Here is a 24901-nt window from a genome sequence, read left to right as displayed (position 1 = left end):
TGGTACTCTGACCAAACTCTGATGGTACATACTGATACTCTTATCAAACTCTGATGGTAAATACTGGTACTCTGGCCAAACTCTGATGGTAAATACTGGTACTCTGACCAAACTCTGATGGTAAATACTGGTACTCTTATCAAACTCTGATGGTAAACACTGGTACTCTGACCAAACTCTGATGGTAAATACTGGTACTCTGATCAAACTCTGGTGGTAAATACTGGTACTCTGACCAAACTCTGATGGTAAATACTGGTACTCTGATCAAACTCTGGTGGTAAATACTGGTACTCTGACCAAACTCTGATGGTAAATACTGGTACTCTGATCACACTCTGGTGGTAAATACTGGTACTCTGACCAAACTCTGATGATAAATACTGGTACTCTGATCACACTCTGGTGGTAAATACTGGTACTCTGACCAAACTCTGATGGTAAATACTGATACTCTTATCAAACTCTGATGGGAAATACTGGTACTCTGGCCAAACTCTGATGGGAAATACTGGTACTCAGATCAAACTCTGATAGTGAATACTGGTACTCTGATCAAACTCTGATGGTAAATACTGGTACTCTGATCAAACTCTGGTGGTAAATACTGGTACTCTGACCAAACTCTGATAGTAAATACTGGTACTCCCATCAAACTCTGATGGTAAATACTGATACTCTTATCAAACTCTGATGGTAAACACTGGTACTCTGACCAAACGCTGGTGGTAAATACTGGCACTCTGACCAAACTCTGATGGGAAATACTGGTACTCAGATCAAACTGATGGTGAATACTGGTACTCTGATCAAATTCTGATGGTAAATACTGGTACTCTGACCAAACTCTGATGGTAAATACTGGTACTCTGATCAAACTCTGGTGGTAAATACTGGCACTCTGACCAAACTCTGATGGTAAATACTGGTACTCTGATCAAACTCTGGTGGTAATTACTGGTACTCTGACCAAACTCTGATGGTAAATACTGGTACTCTGATCAAACTCTGGTGGTAAATACTGGTACTCTGACCAAACTCTGATGGTAAATACTGGTACTCTGATCAAACTCTGGTGGTAAATACTGGTACTCTGACCAAACTCTGATGATAAATACTGGTACTCTGATCACACTCTGGTGGTAAATACTGGTACTCTGACCAAACTCTGATGGTAAATACTGATACTCTTATCAAACTCTGATGGGAAATACTGGTACTCTGGCCAAACTCTGATGGGAAATACTGGTACTCAGATCAAGCTTTGGTGGTAAATACTGGTACTCTGATCAAACTCTGGTGGTAAATACTGGTACTCTGACCAAACTCTGATAGTAAATACTGGTACTCCCATCAACCTCTGATGGTAAATACTGATACTCTTATCAAACTCTGATGGTAAACACTGGTACTCTGACCAAACTCTGATGGGAAATACTGGTACTCAGATCAAACTGATGGTGAATATTGGTACTCTGATCAAATTCTGATGGTAAATACTGGTACTCTGATCAAACTCTGGTGGTAAATACTGGTACTCTGACCAAACTCTGATGGTAAATACTGGTACTCTGATCAAACTCTGGTGGTAAATACTAGTACTCTGACCAAACTCTGATGGTAAATACTGGTACTCTGATCACACTCTGGTGGTAAATACTGGTACTCTGATCAAACTCTGATGGTAAATACTGGTACTCTGACCAAACTCTGATGGTAAATACTGGTACTCTGACCAAACTCTGATGGTAAATACTGGTACTCTTATCAAACTCTGATGGTAAATACTGGTACTCTGACCAAACTCTGATGGTAAATACTGGTACTCTGACCAAACTCTGATGGTAAATACTGGTACTCTTATCAAACTCTGATGGTAAATACTGGTACTCTGATCAAACTCTGGTGGTAAATACTGGTACTCTGACCAAACTCTGATAGTAAATATTGGTACTCCCATCACACTCTGATGGTAAATACTGATACTCTTATCAGACTCTGATGGTAAAAATTGATACTCTGACCAAACGCTCATTATTTATAACTTACCTTTGGATTTCCACGTACGCTGCAGTTCAATGTAGCATTGTATCCAGCAATGGCTACTGTATTGATTAATGGGTGAGTGAATTGTGGCGCTTCTTTGAAGTTGAAATCTGTGTACTCCGGTCGCTTATAAGGTTTACCTAGTAGAGTAAGTAAAATATATTCATGAAAGAGCTGCAACGTTTTTTTTTTTACTGGAGTCTGTCCTCAAAAACGGACCTGTAACAAAATGTAACACGATGTAATGGTGGCTGCAGATCGGAATAAAACATGTTGTTTTTTTTTTAATTTCTCCTCTATTATTTTGCACCTAATGAGTTAACTTTAGGTATGTCCTAGTGGGTGGTATTAGTTTTCTCTGAGGGTGTGTACTCCTTCCCCCTATGAAAACAAGTTAAAGGGCACCACCAATGTGCAAGGGGATCAACGTAAAGCAAATAACAATGGATGAAAAGAAGGATGCGCATGAAGGGATCACCCATAAAGTAACAATGTTTATTAACATATAAGCCAAGACAAACGTTAAAAACAAGTATAAAGACCAACGGCTGTATATGATAATAACGAGACAAACCGTTAATAGAGCTTGAGTCTGCCCTGTCTATTAATGAAATAAACAGATACACACATAAGATGGTGCAAACACCAAAATAAAGATGTGTTCCTGGTGCTGGACCTCCAAAAATGAGTCACAATATTGAAAGAACTAGCCCTGCAAAATGATGTAAGTCTTGGGAAACAATACAGCTAGAGTGAATAAATATGAAAACAATAAAAAGAATATTGTACACCACAACCAGGTTAAATGTGACTGACACTTGAAAGAGTATAAACAGTATATACCCAGTAAAATCCAAAGAATTATATATATTCATGCATAAATATGCATAAAGTGGAAAATTAAGCAAGTAATAAAAGAGGGTAAAGGTTCCAACATGGAAATGAATATACCATAAATGGATGGTACAAGTCTATGAAAAATAATAGACAAAGAGTCAAATATAAATCATGCTAGGGTGACCTGTTAAGTGAGAATACACAGATAGTACAGGAAAAGTATCGCCAATGGGAGCGTGGCTTTCTCAGGGAAACATTTTTCCAGCACACAGATAGTGCAGATTCAAACTCTATTAAAGGTTTGTCTAGTCATTATTATATACAGCCTTTGGGCTTTTTAATTGTTTTTAATTTTTGTCTTGGCTTATATGTTAATAAACATGCTTATTTTGTGGCTGATCCCTTCATGTGCATACTTCTTTTCTTCCAATGTTACTTTACTTCTGCCAACTGTATGACGCTGACCAATCATAAGAAGGCAGCAACATAGATGGGCAAAAGGATCTGTGATGATGCCATCAGTGTCACATGAACTGAGTCCACAAATCCTGCCAAGATATAAAGATATATTACACAGCACAGAAGTGTGGAAATATGAACGGTAGTTAAAAATGCTTGGGTCAGTTAAAAGGAAGACAGCAAATGGCTTCCATTTTTTTTCCTATATGAGAATAAACACATAGAACACAAACTGATGGAAAAGGGACCAATGAGAAACAGTGATTTTTTTTCTGTTGCAGAACAAGAACAGATGTATAACTAATAGTGATGAGCGAGTGTACTCGTTGCTCGGGTGGTCTCCGAGTATTTATGACTGCTCGGATATTTAATTTTCCTTGCCGCAGCTGGATGATTTGCGGCTTCTAGACAGCTTGATTACATGTGGGGATTCCCTAGCAACCAGGCAACCCCCACATGTACTCAGGCTGGCTAGCAGCCATAAATAATCCAGCTGCGGCAAAGAAAACGAAATCTCAAAGCTGTCATAAATACTCGGAGACCACCCGAGCAATGAGTATACTCGCTCATCACTAATAACTAATGCTTTAGGGCAAGTTCACACGTACCAGAATTGCAGTAGATTTTCTTAACATATTTTTATATGGAAAAATCTGCAGTTTTAGAAAATTGGATAATATCTAAAGAAATCTCATCCACAAATCTTGTGGAAATTTTCCATGCACAGTTTGTCAACTTATGACACGGATTACTTGCAGATTTTCCCCTTTGAGCTCAATATCTGCAACCAACTACAATTCTTGCAGAATACTTGGAGAACCACAGCATGAGTTTGCAAAAAGCAGAGCATTTTACCACATATTTGTGGTACTCGTGAAAAAGAACAAACGCATTTTGAGCACAGCATGTGAATATACCCTACAAAGCAAAATCTGAGTTATACTCCATTTGCAGAAGCAATATATATTGAGAACAACCAAATATCTGACCTTCCTTCTCAATAAGTGCGCCGTTTGGTGTCTTTGTTGCCATCTCGCTGAGGCCACACATATTTTCCGAGAATACGCGAAAGTAGTATTCATTTCCTATCACAAGATCAGAAATGGTTGCACTCGTTCTGTGGTAATGCTCCAAAACTGTAAACCATTCCTGAAAATGCACAACAGCATTGTCAAATACTGTAATTATGAGGAACAGCATCAATAAAAAATGCTATAATAGTACAAGTAAGTTTTTTTTTTTTTTTAAAGTACACTAAAAATAATTGCTATTCTATTAGTGAACATCAGTAGCCCCGACTGATCTGAAGAAAGCCCCACTCAGTTTTCAAAATACTTTGCTGGGATGGGAACAGAATAGCAAAAAGTCACAAAATATACTGCAATTACCACCTGCACTAAATTTTGCTACTTTTTATGCCAATTTTCTTGCATACATAGGATGAGAAATCTCCTCATTTGAACTGAAGCTTCAACTTTGATTACTGTCATGTAGCAGCATTGTTGTGTCCCATGAATGGGAACGACTTGTGTATTTTCTGTATTATGCATTGCATTCTGTTGTTGCTATGGAGAAGCTCTGCCCTCTAAGTTTGTCCCTTTTGTCTCTCCTGTAGTTGATGATGTTAGCCCTTGCCCCTCCCTTCTTTATTATCAGTTTACTGTAGCCATCTTTGGATTTACATGTATACTCCTCTGTTTCGGATTACTCTTTCCACCTGCTGCATTGTACTTAATACAAGATTTCAGAAAATATCAACTCTTTTTTCTCCTGGACTCTTATTACAAGTCAGTACTGTTGAGTTGGCACTGTCTAAGGCTGGTTTCACACTTGCGTTTTGATCTGCAGCGTTTTAGCGCTAAAAAACGCATGCGTTTTTTTTCTATACTTAACATTAAAAACGCATGCATTTTTTAGCATGCGTTTGGACGCGTTTTCAGCAACGCATGCGTTTTTTGACACGTGCGTTTAGTTGCAGAAATGCAACCTGTAGTATTTTCTAGCGGCGTTTTTTTGCCGCAAAAAAATGCATGCGTTTATTCGCAGCAAAAAAATGTATTGCTGTCTATGTAAACGCATGTGTTTTTAAGCACATGGGTTTGCTTGCGTTAAAAATGCATGCGTTTTTATAGAAAAACACAAGAAAACACAAGAAAAAACAAGAAAACCCTAACCCTAACCATAACCCTAAACACAAGAAAAAACAAGAAAACCCTAACCCTAACCATAGGGTTACTAGGGATCCTAACCCTAACCCTAAGGTTAGGATCCCTAGTAACCCTAGGGATCCTAACCCTAACCCTAGGGATCCTAACCCTAACCCTTAGGGTTAGGGTTAGGATCCTAACCCTTAGGGTTAGGGTTAGGATCCCTAGGGTTAGGGTTAGGGTTAGGATCCCTCAGGGTTAGGGTTAGGGTCCCTAGGGTTACTAGGGATCCTAACACTAACCCTAACCCTAACCCTAGGGATCCTAACCCTAACCCTTAGAGTTAGGGTTAGGATCCTAACCGTTAGGGTTAGGGTTAGGGTTAGGGTTAGGATCCCTAGGGTTACTAGGGATCCTAACCCTAACCCTAACCCTAGCTATTTCTGTTTATAGTGGGTTTTCTAGTTGATTTTGATGATTGGCAGCTGTCACACACTTCTCAGCATGCGTTTAAAAAACGCAAACGCAGGAAAAAACGCATGTAAACGCGGCAAAACGTCGCGGTTTTTTTCTGCATGCAAAAACGCAGCGTTTGCACGCGTTTACATGCGTTTTTTCACCACATGCGTTTTTTTTAAAAATGCTGCAGATCAAAACGCAAGTGTGAAACCAGCCTAAGGAAGCCTGGCATGTGAGTACAACAATCATACAGTTATCTAAGGGATTGATGGCTAAGGATTTAGAGACTCATCCTGCCTTGAAGAGTCAGAATAAGCATGCCAATGTAACATCTTTAATATTTTTTCATGATATTTTCTCTACTCTATGGAAAACACTAGCTGCTGTAGATGACTTCCATCATTTCTATTTCAATTATGGTTTGCATTTCAATTTAGTTCTTTGGGTATATTACACTTTGCACAAAGAAAATCCCTTTACCTCGTAGATGCCTACTACCGCCAGGTCCAAATTTACAATTTTGCCCTCATCTAATGCCTTCAATTATGTCATATAATTTGTCAATGACTGGTTTATTAACTGCCATATTTAGAGAAGGTGTACACATGTTTTACACCATGTTAAAATATTCTATTTCCAGCATTTAGAAATTTGTAAAATGATATGTAATATTAGTTGCAAAATTAAAATAGCTTGAAAAAACTCAAACCATTGTTTTCTTATCAGCCTTCTGAATAGTGTATCCTGTGATGGCAGCATTGCCATTGTCCGTTGGTGGTTTCCATTCTAATGCAACATTATCTCCCCAGACTTCTTCAATTACTACCGATTCTGGAGGTCCAGGTCGTTCTGGAAAAATCAACAAATAATACTTTTTCAATTTAGAGGGAATCTGTCAGCAGGTTTTTGCTAGGTAATCTGAGTGCACCATGATGTAGAGGTAGAGAATCTGGTTACAGTGATGTGTCACTTACTAGGCTGTGTTTTCTGTTGAAAACATTGAGTGTTTTATCACCAGGAGATTATCACTACAGTCATGCCTCCTAATTAATTAAACTGTGAACCCACCACTGATTGTCAGCTTTCTGTCAATATACATTGTACACAGAAACCTTCCAATCAGTAGTGTGGGCAGGGTTATACAGGGCTCAACGTTTTGAATTCTGCTAGATCATCAGCAGAGAAAACTGTGATTCTATCATAACTGCTGAACCAAGTAAACTAAGCGAGACATCGCTGGAGTATGGATCTCTGTCCCTGCTTCACAATGCTGTCAGATTACATAGTAAAAACCTGCTAAAACACCTTTTAATGCGTAACTGATTAACATTGTTTTCTTGTCTTTCTTAAAGAATGGCAACTATAAGAAATTAAATCATCAGTTAAATTCATGAATAAAAGATACTTTCACAAAAAGTCAAGAATTTTTTCATTGTTGTATGTCACATTGTACAAAGCTATCAAATCGTGGTACATTGCTCACCGAAAGACTAATACCATTAAAAAATAAAATTTTATTAAGAATGATTAAAAACCATCAAAACAAGTGAAACATAACCAAGCAGCTAAATTGCTGACTTACAAACATGAAATATCTCAAATCCGGGGTGCTTGGCGTATCTAGTTCACCCTATTAACCCCTGCTAGAACCCTGCTTGTCAGTGGAAGTTTTCCACCGTCTCTTGAATGCAAAATGGCGCTCCCGCTCCACGGCGGCTCACACTGATGGCCCTGAACCTCCCTACTCTATGGGTCACAGAAAAGAAAACCACACCAAATTGGACAAATGATTGCTCAAATTGAAAAAGCACTTATTTTCAAATCTGATTCATCAGACTGAAACTGACTGAGCAGTCCAACATAAATGGGAGAGGGACAGGGATAGGAGATTAAATTGGGGCAACCAAAGTTAAAAAAAATTGCCGGCAGTATAAGAAGGATACCAATAGCAACAATAATCATAGCATTATTAACACACTAAAGAGCAATTATAGAGACAATAAATACCATCGTTTTATTCTTAGTTAATCATCAGGGAAGGAGATATTTTAAGGGTTTTAACTACAACTCACCCTCCAAAGTCCCTATTAGAAAAGTCCCTTCCTGGCTGCGGAGGTTGGCACCTTAAAATCAGATGCAAATGGCGCTCCCGCTCCACGACGACTGTCCCTTACAAACCCCTAAATATCTCCCTCCACAAAGTGTGAGCGGTAGTGCCAGGGCACACCTTGTTGGAACTGCTCAAAAAAAACCTCCTTAATAAATACACAAGAAATTTGGAGTAATATTGTAGATAGACTTCCAAACATATAACATCTTAAAGGTGCAAGGTACAAAGATATAACAGAGTTGTGTAGATATATATAGAAAAATAACTGCCTAAAAAGGATTTACACCTTATGGGCTGTATCGATACGTTCAAACTGAACTGACTGCCCCAAGAAGCTCCACAGCAATATACACTCTAGCCTCAATTAAACAGAAGGACAGGCATTAATACTATAACCCAGTTTTTTTTCAAAATACAACAATATGCCAGTGTGTATGTATACTTAAAGCTTAGTTTAAATACACATTACCTAGAGATTCCGAGTAATCAGTTATTGCAACCTGCCCAAACTTATGTAACCAGTCTTATTTTATTCGTTTAGAGGTGCAAGGTGCAGACTGATTAGACCAAGTGCAGAGAGACATACCCTGAAAGGCTCAGCACCAGTTCTCACTGTCATCACTTTCTCACATACACAAACAATCCTAGGGTTTAGTTATACTGCACTTTATCATATCATTAACTGAAGCCCAAAGGGCATGTCACAGTAGATATCTTACAAGAGGCAGTGTTCACAGACCTCACAATAATTATACCATGCCCAGAGTAACTCAGCAAATAAAGTTTGAAACCAACAAAATATAATGATAGACTTAGCTTAAATCTATAAATTCAGACTCGACGCATTTCTCTCCCATGATACAACTTCATCAGGAGGCACATGGTAATTTCTGTGTTCATTCAAGACATCAGAGATGTGTATAGCACAAACAGGCTTGAGAATCGAAATTAGGTTGGTAATATTAGTCATCATAGCCATAAAAAGACATAAAAATGTTCCCATGTGTAATATTTAGGATACATTTCTGATAAAACGTACCAACAATCTGAATGTAAATTGATGCCTTATCTTGGAGGTTCTCAACTTTCACCTTCAAGTCATATTTTCCAGAATGACTTCTCTCCGCTTTCCGGATGAAAAGAATAGTATCGCACTCACTATTGCGAATACTTATTTGTGTCTTGTCCACATGTGAGCCATTCTTTTTCCAAGATACCTTAGGTCTGGGTTTACCCTAGTAATAAAATTATAAATATCATGTTACCCCGAGTCACGTGTGGTTCAGCCAGTGAGCTAGATTGTTAGCCCCATTGGAGAAAGCAAGAATAATGTATGTAAAGTGCTGTGGAATATAACAGCGCTATATAAGCAATGCATAATAATAAATAAGTTAGAAGAGTTAAGTTGATCAGAAATTTTTAATTTTTGCCACAGAAATGCCAAACATGTGAACGCTAAATGTGGTTAAGGCACACTGGGGCTCAGAAGGCAAGGGGGCATATTGATTTGGGATTGCATCATTTTCTGTATTTCTTTAGGGGGGTATAGAGCTATAGTGCTGTTCCAGAGCCTTTCTATTACTGGTGATGCGGAAGCCTCCTATATTTCCATTGACAGATGATGGACCTGAGTGGGGACTTGCTTTTTTGTGGACTGAGTTGAAGCTTTTATTGGGAACATTTTACAAAACATTTGGGATCACGTTTATCCGACGCTTTGCGTTGAGCACGTACATCGGGGTTTCCATTTAATTCTCCGATTGACATGATTCAGATGAAACCTCCGAGTGATCCATTCACTATAATGAGGCAGACTTACTCTGAACTCCATCTGGCCTCTGTTCAGTGGTGTTCCTTTCAGAAGTGCACAAAACTGTGGCCGACAGCACTCTTATGCAATCCTAAGAAGACAGACACCGCCAGATCATAGGCCAGACAACTTCCAAAGTGACTCCATCTGCTTCAATATAGGGAATATTCCATCTGGGGTTACATCTGAATCACATAATTCAGAGATTTACACAGAAACCCCAGTGTAAGCATTCAGTGTAGAGTGCAGGATAAATGTGAGCTGAGCCTTGCTGCGATCTTTGGGAAGCAGAATAAACAAATCAACAGCAGGTCAAGAATTGTTTTTATTTATTTACTTAATATTATAGCGTCTCCGCCAACTGGGGTAATCCAGGGGACAGTGAAAGTCTAGGGTGCCCCTACCATAAGGGATCGGGTAGGTGCCCATTGACCCTTGACACTTTGTGACAGCTTTAAAAACTGTCAGTGCTGCACTGACACATAAGCTTGTTAGACGTAGTGCATGGCCTAACAGGCTTGCTAGCCCTGGTGACCTGGATGTCATCATGACGACTTTGGGTCACCATGAAAACGATCGGGCCCTCATGACGTCATTGCGGGAGTACCGATTGGAGGGGAGAGGAAGCCCTCTCCCTGCTTTCTAAATGTTGTGATGGATATCACAATATTGCAGCATTTAGGGAATTAATCAGCAGGGAACGGAGAGGGCACCACTACTGGCAGTGAGAGCTGGGTGTCAGCTTTTGTGCAAGCAAAATTGCATGACGCATCCAAACATCCAAGATTGGGAAGTTCTTTCCAACCAGAGTGCATGGATACGTTTAAGGTTGGGAAGGTGTTAAGGAATACAAATGTAGCTAGGAGTGCTTCGTTAAGTCAAACCTGATTGCTCTAGTTCTAGGTGCAGTTTGGCAGGAAATAAACTACATGAAACATTTATCCTTAAGGTTTTTATTTGATACAGACATATAACAAGAAATAAGATGTATGAGTGTAGGTGATCCTAACTTGCCTGGAAAGGTATTACAAGATTTACAGCTTCTCCTACTTTTCGGATGTAGGTTTGTTTAAGATGACGTGGAAGGCGAATCTTTGGAGGAACTAAGAAAAAAAGGTTAGATATACTATTAAAATACAGAAAGTTTTGTAAAAAAAAGAAAAAAAATAGCATTTTCATGTTTAAAGCTCAAACTTTATTTTAGGATCATAAGCTGGATTTCACAAGATATTGTGGTTCTCAATGAGAAAAATACAAACCCAAACAGTGTGTTTCTTTTCCTATGTTAACTCCTCACATGGTGATATGTGTAACAATCTACAAATTGACATAGGCAGAAATATTTTTAAATAAGTATTCTAAGGATATAATATTATACGGGGGAAAATTATTCACAAATGTAAGAGCTGATTTGTCTCTTTTCTCAAATAGGACAATTTTTCAACACCAAGTAAAAAATGTATACGTTATCATATGTAAAAAACTCACACATAAGGGCTATGGGTGACAGATGGCTGACTTATGGCTACCGCCAGTGGCATCTGTTGCACCAATCAAGAAAAATAATGTATATGGTAATGCTTATTTTTTCCGCCTGTTAATGAAGGATGACTCACATTAGTCTAAGTTCTCACAGCACTTCAGGATATGTTGGGTTTATAAACAGGTAAAAAGGAATCTGTCACCAGGTATTTTTTTTAATCTCATCTGAGAGTTGTAAAATGTACGAAAAGAAACCCTGATTCCATTGAAGTATTACTTAGTTTACTGGGTGCAGCAGTTGTGATGCAATCAGAGTTTTTAGATGTAGAATGTAGTAGAGCTCAGAAACCTGCCCCCGCCAACACCCCTGAGTCACAGCTTTCTGGTAACATTGTATATTGACAGTAAGCTGCTTATCAGTGCTGGGGGCGGAGTTGGACCAGAAGGCACTGAGGTGGTCAGCTAGTCTGTCAGTGATAATCTCCTGCCGATAAAACAGTGATTGTGTTGAAACAACAGTACACAGCCTAATAAGTGACCCATCACTGAAATCAGTGTCTCAGACCCTACTTCATGGTGTTCTCAGATTACATAACAAAAACCTGCTGACAGATTCCCTTGAAAGAAGGATAGCACATAGCTACTTTAGGTGCTTCATTGAGATTACTTTCTTTAGAAACAGTTTCTATCTTCTATGCAATAAAGACTTATTTATAAGTTGTAGTTTCCTAATTTGACAAGTGGAAAATTGCACGCAACATATCTAGCAAATGAAATCATTGTCTGTAATTTAGAACATTAAATTGGGTCGTTACCTATAACTTCCTTTACCAGGATTGGATTGGGATGTAATTTATTATCACTTTGACCGGCAGCATTCACCGCTTTCACTCTTACAAGAATTTTCGATCCAGTAGGAAGCCCGGTAATGGTAAACCTTGTTTTGTCAGTGAGTTCTGAATTGGCAGTAATCCACTCTTCCGCTAATAAAAAGTTGTATAAAAGATGTAATGTAACATAGTATCCATGCAGATTCAAAATGTAATTGTAACAAAGCTTAGTTCCACGTTTAAAGCCTGTATCGTTAGTGTTGGGTAATGATAGCTTCATAGAAAGCACATAAACAATGTATATTTGCCAATGTTCACACACAACTTTTATCTTGTGAACAGTGAGCAAAGTGTGGCTTGAATTTCTTTACTGTATTATGGTTGTGTGCGTGAACTGTATATTTAGGGCAAAGAACAGGATCCGATCTAGTCATGGTAGATCAAGAAGGCCATTACTTTCTCCAGGAAAGACCATTCTGATAATTTAGGATTTAAATTAATCTAATATTTGCCACTAAATATATGACTTTTCCACCAAATTCTAATATTGTCTTGTGCTTGAGTTGTAATTAATCAAAATAAAACATAAATCACAACAAGTATAGCACGTAATGTGGGCAAAAAGTATAGCCTACAGCACCCAACCACATCTATCTATCTATCTATCTATCTATCTATCTATCTATCTATCTATCTATCTATCCCATATCTATCTATCTATCTATCAATTATCTATCTATCTATCTATCTATCTATCTATCTATCTCCAATATTGTACACAAAGACAAACGCAACCAAGCGGCACTGTCCTGCCGAATTCAGACCTCTCTATGGGGATCACAGACGTACATCCTGCTGTGCCGTTCAAGACTTCAGGTGCTCCTTCATGAAAAACAGTCTCTTAATCCAAAAACGTTTAATAAGTACAAAAGATGAGGGCACTCACCCGTCTTCAATAAAACCAATTCCTTTATTTATGAAAAAACATCCAGAGGGTCGTTATGGCCGGGGGAGAGAGGGGGCCTCAGCCCGTGTGAGCAGAGGAGATGGACATCGGACGGGTGAGTGCCCTCATCTTTTGTACTTATTAAACGCTATCTATCTATCTATCTATCTATCTATCTATCTATCTATCTATCTATCTATCTATCCACCTACCCCATATCTATCTATCTATCTACTATCTATCTATCTATCTATCTATCTATCTATTTATCTATCTATCATCTATCTATCATCTATCTATCATCTATCTATCAATCTATCATCTATCTATCTATCTATCTATCTATCTATCTATCTATCTATCTATCTATCTATCTATCTATCTATCTATCATCTATCTATCTCTCCCATATCTACTATCTATCTATCTATCTCTCCCATATCTATCGATCTCTCCCACATCTATCTATCTGTACAAATATATCTCAACATTTCTAACTTAAGCCCCCCGTACACCTTACATGGCGATCAAAGATAGATGCCCCCACACACCCTATATGGCAGCTAGATCGGCTAATTCTCCCACACATGGAAGCATTTGCTCTATTGAGCATTTGTGTGCTCTCTATTTATCTCTATTATTTATCTCAGGAAGAACAAAAGGACAGACAGTCTGAAATTGGACATACCGGATCCTTAAAGGGAACCTGTCACCAGGAATAACGCTGTTAACCTGTAGATATGTGGTTAATCTGCAGGTTAACAGTGTTGCAATGCTGTCTAGCGCCTGCACACACCTGAATGCAGCGGGGAGAAAATGATCTTTATTCTCCTCACCAGCATTTTGTATTCGGTCATAGGGGCGGGGGGCGCTGCCGGTTCAGTCTCCGCTCTGAGTATACAGAGTGGTCGCTGTAACTGTGCCCCCCTGGCCCTAACTGACAGCCTGGCCTAATGCAAAGCCAGTGTCAGTCAAGGCTGGGGGTGCAGTTAGAGCGACCACTCTGTATACTCAGTGCGGAGACTGAACGGCAGTGACTGTGCAGCGCCCCAGAGTCCTGGTCGTTGCAGTACTGTGGCTTCGCCACTAAGGGGAGCCATGGTGCGTTCGATGGCACTGAAGGAGTTCCTCTGATCAGGTATCACAGACACCAATATGTTTCACAGCAGGGCCTCCGGGGGGAGCTAAGGGTGCTATTCATTAGGCCACTCCCCACCATAGTGGGTAAACTGGGGGTCAGGCAGGAAGTTAGAGAGAACGCTGACTGGATTGAACGAAGCAACACCTAGTGAGAGAGGGTGTTGTGGAGGAAGAGACAGTAGGGTTTCTGCCAGGGGTGGGATCCTGGCAGAGGCTTGGCATTGGAAAGAACGTAACGGGACCGTGCCTGCTCAGCATAGCGGCGGTGCCCAAGAAAGGACTAGAAGCGAGATAGATTGTGCTGAGTGAGAAACGAGATCAAGCAGACGGAGAATACCAGCAGGGGTTTTGTTGAAAGAGGCAGCACCTTGCTGAGGCGCATTACCGGTGGCCGGAACGCCGAGGGAGTGGAATAATATACAGCTTTAAGCCATACTCCAAACAGCGGCAGGACAGTCAGTCTCAGGCGGGCTGTCTACCACATATCACCTATGAAGTCTTGGGGGCAATTGCGGGAGAGGGGCGTCACTAGGGTCCCGGAAGAACTCCAGGCCTACCTGACAAACGGGTGCCGTTCCAACCTGAATAACAGGGAGGGATGGAATAAGAGAGGAACATCTAATCGAGTTGTGAGGGAACTTAAGAAACAGACACAACAGTTGTGGGGTACTTTCCGTGAGCACAGCAGGGAAGGACTACAACACACAGCGCTAAGAAGGAAGGCACTGATTTCCACCTGTGAAGAGAACTCTGGAGGTGCCATTGGACCGGCCGGACTTGCGCAGCCTGGTGAACCGTATTCTGGACTGAGGACTCAGAGATCTCCAGTAAAGAGGTAAAGAGACTGCAACCTGGTGTCCTCGTTATTTACCGCGACCTGCACCCCACAACTGCACCGCTACACCACCTATTTCACCGGACGTCCCCCACTGACGGACAGGGCCACGGACCGGGTCTAGCCACCGTGACAACCCCAGGACTGAGACCTAGAGGCCCGGCTCCGGGTACCCCTCGGCCCTGCGGCGGTGTGGGGGCGCGCCGCAAACTTGGCGTCACGAACAGGATCTACTTAAGCCTGAAGAATCAGGTCATGTGTGCCTAGAGACTGTGATTTACTGTGCTTGAACTGTACTTTATTGAAAAGACTGTGCTGCGCCAGTTGCCGCCAAAATCCGCCGCCATTGCAGCGCTAAGGAGAGTGCAGGAAGAGAAGAGGGGCGTGAAGTGGGCGTAGGCAAGCTGGAGAGCGCGAACAGTAATGGCCGCCCAGTCTAAGTATTTCTGTGCCCTGAGGACGTGCCCGTCAACAGCCGAGGTCCGCCTCCTAATCCTGGTTGGAGGGTGGAGGCCATGGGGACGGGGCCGCCCACGAAAGAGACCGCGAAAAGAGGACATTGGAGGACAAATAAAGATGGCGACACCAGGGGCACCACGCGGAGCTGACCCGGTCCGGCCCGAGGCTGCGCAACCCGAGACAGCCTCCGAGACGCCAACGCTGCGGGGCCTGACCCTCGCAGAGCCACCAATGGGTCGACCTCCTTTGCCGCTGTCTGCAGAACGTGTGGCTGCAGCCGAGGCCCGACAGCTAGCCCGCCGGCTGAGGGCCGATGCCCACGTACTTACACGGCTAGGCCAGCCCACAGAGATCCGTCTGTCCCCAGTGTCTCCTGTCGCCACCCACCCGGCCGTGGCTGGAGGCATGCCACCGACGTCGGATTTGAAGATTTTACCAGATGCTGAACATCTGCGGCGTCTGATGGCCGCATGGAGGAGCCGACTCCAGCCTGCGGAACAGGTTGACTTGACCAGCGTTCCAGAGATCCCGTCCTCACACTGGGGTGTAGTAGTGGCCTTTAATCCTCGGTGCGGAAGAGGAGTGATTCAGGAGATTGGGGAGCCGCTGCAAGTCCACGTAGGCCGGGAAGAAGTGGAGCCCTGTGCCGGGAGGTTTGATCGCGATCTGGAGCCCGGTGATGCTGTCACCTATACGAGATGGAGGAGGGACGCTGGTGAGACGGGCTGGGTCGCCCGAGGCGTCCAGCGGTGCATCGCTCTTCAGGCTGCTGCTGATATGCCGGAAGGAGGTGACTCCATGGGGAAAGCCGCAGAGCCTGATCCCGCGGAGCCTCGAGGGAGCCGACCTCGCCACGCTCCGGAGGGACGTGTGCGTTTACCAACAAGGAGGACCTCCCGGCGAGGGGTTTTATCACTATTAGGACCGGAACCGCGCCCTGGCTCACCAGTGCGATCTGTTGGCATGGTGAGGCCAGAAAGGAGACCACCCCCCGCTTCACAACAGTAAAGTATCACTGTTCTTTTATGAGAATGTAAATAGTTACTGTTTGTTCTTTTGTTCCTGTTGCTGCTAAACCCGTTCAGGGTAAACTTTAAAAGGTGACCCCTTTGTTGACCCGGGGTCACTATTGTCGTTTCCCAGAAGTTTTGCACAAAGTTACACGAACTGCAGTAATCATGGACTGTGCATGATTCAAACTTTCCTGTAAATAGTTTGCACCTTCTTAAAGGTGCTTCCTACTGGTTTTAGTTAAAGACACTTTGCGAAGATGCCATTCCGGAGCTCTGGTATGGACTGGTAGGCTGAGAAGAAGAGCTACCTCAGAAAGACTTGATCTCCTCTTAAGGGGGAGGTGGGAATTGAACCTGAAAGTGATACTGTTTTGGAACAGTAATGTCATGATGATGCTTTGCAAGAAATGTAACCGTTTTACATGAAAAGTTATATGTGTTTAATATGTTTGAAATGTGAAGCTTGAATAATGTTCTTCAAAAGGAAAGATGCAGAGAGCCTGTTGAGGTAGACTAGAGTTCTGCATGGATAGAAACGTAAGAAAGTAATAATGAAGGTGAGGATAGAAGGTAAACCCTGCGTCCCCATAGAAAGTTATTTCGTTACTAAGGACAGAAAGTAGACCCGTAGGGGTTAGTGAGTGAGTCCTTATAGGAGCCAGGCAGAGTGGGCTCCATGTTCTCAAACTGAAAGGAATGTTATGTCTATACTATGTATAGTAGAGAAAGGCAGTAGGCCCTGGCTGAACGGGGCGGTCCTGTAAAAGAAAGGAGAGGCAGTAGGTCTGGTGCCATAGGGACAGGCGGTCCTGCAGGTTCAAAAGTAGGAGAATGAAGAGTTACTTTGCCCTGTAATGTGATTATAGGAAGGCCTTTGGTAAACTAAGAGTGTATGTTTCTTAAAGGCAATGTTAATTTATTGTTCCAGCATTTGCACTGAGTAGAATACCCGGTTGGGTAGCAGGAGTTATGTATAGCCTAAAATTTACAATGTTGACTATGTTTGTAACGTTAAAGTGTCCTCACCTCCCATAAAGGGAAGCCTGTTCAAGTATACTTATCGTTTTGCACTCAACAAAATTGTATGTCTTTTTGCTAATCTGTATTGTTGTTTTTCTTCCCAGTCCCGGAGTACTGTGTTTAACCAGGGGGGAGTGCAGCGCCCCAGAGTCCTGGTCGTTGCAGTACTGTGGCTTCGCCACTAAGGGGAGCCATGGTGCGTTCGATGGCACTGAAGGAGTTCCTCTGATCAGGTATCACAGACACCAATATGTTTCACAGCAGGGCCTCCGGGGGGAGCTAAGGGTGCTATTCATTAGGCCACTCCCCACCATAGTGGGTAAACTGGGGGTCAGGCAGGAAGTTAGAGAGAACGCTGACTGGATTGAATGAAGCAACACCTAGTGAGAGAGGGTGTTGTGGAGGAAGAGACAGTAGGGTCTCTGCCAGGGGTGGGATCCTGGCAGAGGCTTGGCATTGGAAAGAACGTAACGGGACCGTGCCTGCTCAGCATAGCGGCGGTGCCCAAGAAAGGACTAGAAGCGAGATAGATTGTGCTGAGTGAGAAACGAGATCAAGCAGACGGAGAATACCAGCAGGGGTTTTGTTGAAAGAGGCAGCACCTTGCTGAGGCGCATTACCGGTGGCCGGAACGCCGAGGGAGTGGAATAATATACAGCTTTAAGCCATACTCCAAACAGCGGCAGGACAGTCAGTCTCAGGCGGGCTGTCTACCACATATCACCTATGAAGTCTTGGGGGGCAATTGCGGGAGAGGGGCGTCACTAGGGTCCCGGAAGAACTCCAGGCCTACCTGACAAACGGGTGCCGTTCCAACCTGAATAACAGGGAGGGATGGAATAAGAGAGGAACATCTAATCGAGTTGTGAGGGAACTTAAGAAACAGACACAACAGTTGTGGGGTACTTTCCGTGAGCACAGCAGGGAAGGACTACAACACACAGCGCTAAGAAGGAAGGCACTGATTTCCACCTGTGAAGAGAACTCTGGAGGTGCCATTGGACCGGCCGGACTTGCGCAGCCTGGTGAACCGTATTCTGGACTGAGGACTCAGAGATCTCCAGTAAAGAGGTAAAGAGACTGCAACCTGGTGTCCTCGTTATTTACCGCGACCTGCACCCCACAACTGCACCGCTACACCACCTATTTCACCGGACGTCCCCCACTGACGGACAGGGCCACGGACCGGGTCTAGCCACCGTGACAACCCCAGGACTGAGACCTAGAGGCCCGGCTCCGGGTACCCCTCGGCCCTGCGGCGGTGTGGGGGCGCGCCGCAACTGAATACCGAATGCTGGCGGGACAATAAAGATCATTTTCTCCCCGCTGCATTCAGGTGTGTGCAGGCGCCAGACAGCATGATAACATTGTTAACCTGCAGATTAACTCCATATCTGCAGGTTTACAGCGTTATTCCTGGTGACAGGTTCCCTTTAAGGATCCGATATGCCCAGATTCAGACTGTCTGTCCTTTTGTTCTCCCAGAGATGTGTGACAGGTTCCTTCTAACTTTCACAAGAATCATCTGTCTGGGGCAGCCAAATAGATTAGAGTGTTGGCCAAACCTGTCGGTATTGGCGGGTTCGACCAACATTAGTCTAAGTGTATGGGGGGCTTTACACTGTGTATGAATGCTAATTACTACATAAACATTTTGTGATAATCAGCATCTTGCAATTTGTATAAAAAAGCATGTTAGTGCTATTATTGTGTACAAATTAAATCTCTATTTTCATTGTCTAAACGTTGTAATATGGCAAAAAAATGAAGACTTGCCCAGTGCTGTAACAATGCTAATTGTATTTGGCTTCTGTTGGTTAAGCTTGCAAAATGGCAACTATCCTATGTCATACATAAGGGTCCAGTATTAAAAATGGCTCATGGCAAGCTGCGACCTGTTACATTATTTTGCATTGGAGCCCATGAGTTCCATCCCTGCCCTAGCAGGCAGCAGTAAGAGAGCCACCTTTACTGCCTGTAACCAGACATGGCGTCTTAATAAATACGGTTGTGACATGCTAGTGTAGTTCTTTATTCATTCCCCAAGTGATCTGTTGTTTCCGTCTAAGTGGATACTACAAGATGAAGGTAGCTTGATCTTATCATATAATTATACCAATATAGCTCTACATTTTTCTATTGCATTTCCTTCCAAAACAAGCCTGAAAAGAACACCGATGAGATGTCATCTGTGAGGCATTTCTGTTCTCACGGTCTTCTTCCAACATTTCATGAGGTTTTTCTCATCAGCTTTTCTGTTATATATTCCATAATTTGAGTTATTAATTCATCGAAGAACAGGAGAATTAGCTTCACGATCATATAATTATAATGAAATTCCAACGATCAGATGGCAAAAGCAATGGTCTTCTTACATAATGTCTTCCATAATATCTTCTAGTATTTTGCAGGTTGAGAATCCTCTTCATTTGCTTCATCCAAATGTCGCTTATGGAAAAATCACTCAAATGTATATAAGTGACATAGAAGCAAGCGAAAGCATACGGCAACTTGAAGCAGTGATAGAAATGAAGACTGATGTATGAGCTGTTATGTGAGATGGTGAAGCAGCTTTCTAGTCGAATTTTGCCATAAGGCACTACTTGTGGACTTCTTCTGTTTTATACATCACATTATTTGAGTCACTTTAATTTATTGAAGTTACTTTTTCCAAAGCTGACAAAATTAGATATTCAATATTTAGAATATATGTGAAAATATATATGTTGTATGTGTAAGGAGGTGGCGGGGACCCTCAGTTGCTTCCTCTCTCCATTATGTCGGGCACGTGTCCCCCATGCTGTGCTCTGATAGTTTGGCTATGTATCAACGCATTACTGTTATGAAATACTGTTTTACTGCTGTCTGTGTACTGTGTGATGTTTACCTGATTTCATGTCTTTGTATTATACTGCATTGTATTGAACATGACTAGTAGTTCAGGGACAGTAAGGGTTAACAAAAAGGGGCTTGGTTAGCAGCCTGGAAGAAGCAGCAATTTCCTGCTTCTGCAGCAGAGCACGGGCAGGCTTGCCCACGGCAGGACGTGCTCCAGCTATGGTAGCATAACATTCCCCGGGGGGTGAAAAAGTTCTGCCAAAAGGACTACCCCCTGGAACCGGACAGGAGCTGCTGAAGCAGAGTATCTGGATATGGACAGCTCAGGAACTGTTATCTTCTCTCTTTTCACTGTTAGTAAAGTTCTACTGTTGGGAAAGAATTGTGACTCTGTGGGGCTTCCTGGGACCAGAATTCCAGCAAACACAGTGAGTACCCATCTCTATGTGCAAGGTGCCGGGGTGTTCACTGACTGTTGTTTAATAGACTCGCCCACGACTACCACCCCGTGCCACCTTGTTACATTTGCACAGTAATAAAATATATACATAGTCTGCTGCACAATCTTAACTTTTGGAAAATTATCATTTAAAGGGATTTTCCCAAGAGCAAAGTTCAGTTTAATTAATTGATCTTGGAGTAAAAATAATTTCCACAATTGGATGTGTTAATAAAAACTGTTTCTGTGCTGAGATAATCTTATAAATGTGCCCCTGCTGTGTACTGTGTAATGGCTGTGTCTGACCGTGCAGGAACATGGTCTGATCATACCACAGCTCCTGGGCAGGAGAGGAAGCAAAAGAGAGTATACGCACAGGACAGCATGGGGATCACATATTACTCTTTTTTTGTAGTAAAACATTTCACTGCCTGTTTTTAAGCATTGTTTTACCTGAAGAAAAGAATTAGCTGTGCCCCATGCTGTCCTGTCTGTATACTCATTTACCCCTCCATCCCCTGTGCAGGAGCTGTGGTATGATCAGACACTGCACGGTCAGACACAGCCATTACACAGTACACAGCAGGGACACATTTATAAGATTATCTCAGCACAAGACCATTTTTTTTAAACACATCCAATTGTGGAAATTATTATTATTCCAAGATTTATTGAATAAAATGTTGATTAAAATGAACTTTTTCCACCTTTAAATGTTTACTATTGTTGGGGAGTCTTTACTTCCAATAAAATATATTTAATGACAAACTGGTTTTGGTGCCATGATCTGATTCTGATTAAACGGTTTGTTCATACGTTGTGTTTTTGCCATGGGAGAACATTTTACAGTTTCAGAGAAGTGAATGAGATTTCTGAAATGTCACACACATACTAGTTATTTTTTCCTTGCAGATTTGAACCTTCAAAATGTTTTTTCAAATATGGAGCAAATGAATGAGAAAAAATGAAAGTAAAAACACATAAAAAACATGGCAAAATACACGTATTTTATGCAGTGTTTTTCCTGCCAAATCTGCTGCAAAAACTAAACATGTTGAAATTGCCAAATGTGTTTTTTCTGGTTTCTACCTGTAAGGTACATTTGTTTTTTTTTAATAATTGACTATACTCTATTAGTAAAAGATCAAAGGGGAGTTGCAATTTTTTGAGCAGTGAGTATAACATTTTGAGCAGTGGAAATAATGGATAATGTTTTTTTCAGTATCCCGAGAAGTAAGCATCTCGTAATTGGTTATTTCACATCTCTTTAGAAAGATGAAGACTTAAATCTTGTTGGACAGTGGTGATTATACTGTATCTAAGAATGTCTAACAACCTTTCTCCATTATGATACCAACGAAAATTCATTATATCTTGTTAGTTATTAACTAGAAAACATCACCTACAAATTTCACGTTTCATAAATCAGCATCTTATAATACTTACTACTTCCCAGACTGACCTCAGGGAGGGTAATGTATAAATAAATGTGATGTGTAACCAGAATGATGATGTTAACTTATTGCAAAAAACAAACAAACACATTTTAAGAAATATAGCCAGCTGATAGTATAGAGGCAATATATGAGGCATGCAAATAACCAATGAACAGTAATAATCATGCATTTTGTATCCTGGTAAACATTACTGATTTGATAAATCAAATCTTATTGTGATGGGACACAGTTTCATCACTCATATCCTAGCTGTAACCATTGTTTTAATGTCTATTTCATAAATCAATAGTGCACGTGAAAATAAGAATCTTTAGAATGTATCTTATCATAGAAATCTGCTGCTTTCTCCTCCTGGACTGATCATTTATTTTCAAAATTCTCAATTCAGGAGTAAAATGTGAATTCAATGAAGACACTTTTTTATTAGAAGATGGCGGCTGCTGCTGATATGATTCTTTTTAGAGAGAAGTAGGAGGAGGAGAGAGTCAGAGCTCCTCCCTGTCCCGTCTACATCTTATTGGTAGTAACCGCCATCTCCTAACTCACTAATGTAGAAAGCTGCCTTTACTGAATACACATTTTACTGTGAATAGGGAATTCTGAATAAGAAGAAAAATAAAGTACAATTCTGGCAGAGAAAGAAGTAGATGTCTCTGATAAAATATATCACAAAGTTGCTTCTTTTTATGTGTACTATTGATTTGTGATATAAAAATGATAATGGCGATTACTCATTAAAGGCTGCATATTACATATTAGTATAACAAATCACAGTTGAAGTGATATCAATAAGAATAGTTTTAAATCCATTTCAGCTATGTAAAGCCTATACAGTCCTAAGAACAATTAAAAAATATATTTAGACATATTAGCTATATAAGATGTTTGGTAACTTTGTAAATACAGTGTTTTTCTTATCTTGCATTGATCTTAAAGGGAAAATGACAGTTGATTCATTTTGCCTAAATCACAGGCAGTATGAGTCAGAGACTGGCTCCGTTATTGGATCACACATGGTTTACTCTGCAATGCTGCAGTGTTTAAAAAAAACTTGACCAGCAGACCAGGGGGCAGGTCCCTGCTATCTTCTCCCCACCCCTTTCCCTCAGATTGACAGGTCTTTCCTTATGTGGGTGCACAGGGAAAGACTTGTCACTGTAAAAGAGCAGGGTGGGGAGAAGCCACCGGGGACCTGCCTCATCCACGAAACATAGACCCTGGCCAGCTTTTAAAAATATGATTTTAATAATAAAACATATCAAGCTGCAAGAACGGAGCCAACCCCTTATCCATGCTGGCTGTGGTTCAGGCAGCATGAATCTACTATCAGGTTCCCTTTAAATTAAAGTTTGTATAATATGCCATAGCTCTGTTACCAGTTATACTAATTTTCATTTGAAACTGTTGATGAACTTATTGTTTTGCACATTGTTAGAGGAGCTGGCCACTGTCAGGTAACATTCCTAAGGTGACATAAACCAAGGTATCTGGCATAGAAAATGCTGAGTTCTGTCTTTCCCCAAGGCATAGCTTAGTACATCCCCCGACTGGTGCCCATGTATGAGGTGTGTAAACACCGGGCTTGGCGTTCGGCCTGTTCAGAGCCTTAAAGATGGCGGCGTTCATGTGATTTAGGCCGGGATCACACATACGCGAGATACGGCCGAGTCTCGCAGGTGAAAACCAAGCTCTGGCGCCGGCACTCCAGAGCGGAGCGTGCAGCTCCATGTACTGCTATGCGGCCGCACGCTCCGCTCTGGAGTGCCGGCGCCAGAGCTGGGTTTTCACCTGCGAGACTCGGCCGTATCTCGCGTATGTGTGATCCCAGCCTTAGTGATGTGACCGCTTTCCCAGTTGTGTTCTCTTCTGCTCAAGCTTTGAAAGCATTTAGCAGAAGCGCAGATACAGAAAATTCTGGTTTTCTATATTACTACACATTAGTTTATGATATTTTACATTTTTCTTAGCAGAAAATGATCAACTTCTTTAACAATGCAGTCAGTCACTTTTTATCTAACTCTACATTGCCTGGTATCCAAAAGCATTTCTCCAGAATATAAGAAGCTAGCTCTGGGCAGATATTTAAGAGGTATTCCTATCTCCAAGGTCCTATCCCAATATATAGTAGGTGTAATAATATACCTCTAATTTGAAATAACCTATGTCTCTTACCTCATGGGCAGGACATTGCAGTAGCTTAGGTATCCATGTTTACAACCACTAACATCTAACTAACAAACTGTTACAATATGATTGGCTGTAACCATGGATACCTAAGCTACTGCAATGCCCTGCACACAGGGCAAACAACATAGTGAATCAGATAACTATACTGCGTTTCTAATTGGAAGTATTTGCTAATATTATTACTACACCTACTACATATTGAGATAGGACCTTGAAGATGGGAATACAGGCATTGTGGCCCCAGCCTACATATGCTTTAAAAGGATTTTCCACTACTGAATTTGTTTAAAAAAAATCAACCACCATGCTGAAGAAAAATATAAGGTAAACTCAATTCACTGATCCCCACAGCTCCTCTTCAAGTGCATTAGCATTTCTCTAAAGCAA

The 24901-nt window shown here is 41.6% G+C and overlaps 1 protein-coding gene across 7 annotated transcripts in view; it reads right to left on the bottom strand.

Annotated features, from left to right (window-relative positions):
• Window positions 1-24901, bottom strand: part of MYBPC1 (myosin binding protein C1) — a 184243-nt gene that overhangs the window by 32967 nt on the left and 126375 nt on the right. For all 7 annotated transcript variants that reach the window (XM_077265603.1, XM_077265605.1, XM_077265607.1 and 4 more), the window contains 6 exons: window positions 12166-12333; window positions 10883-10971; window positions 9098-9293; window positions 6658-6797; window positions 4332-4491; window positions 2050-2186 (listed from right to left, as the gene is read on the bottom strand). In XM_077265603.1, the coding sequence (XP_077121718.1) occupies window positions 2050-2186; window positions 4332-4491; window positions 6658-6797; window positions 9098-9293; window positions 10883-10971; window positions 12166-12333 (890 nt within the window). The remainder of the gene's footprint in view (window positions 1-2049; window positions 2187-4331; window positions 4492-6657; window positions 6798-9097; window positions 9294-10882; window positions 10972-12165; window positions 12334-24901) is intronic.

This window comes from Ranitomeya variabilis, chromosome 5 (genome assembly GCF_051348905.1).
Source record: "Ranitomeya variabilis isolate aRanVar5 chromosome 5, aRanVar5.hap1, whole genome shotgun sequence".
NCBI lineage: Eukaryota > Metazoa > Chordata > Amphibia > Anura > Dendrobatidae > Ranitomeya > Ranitomeya variabilis.
This window is presented reverse-complemented; position numbering and strand designations above follow the sequence as displayed.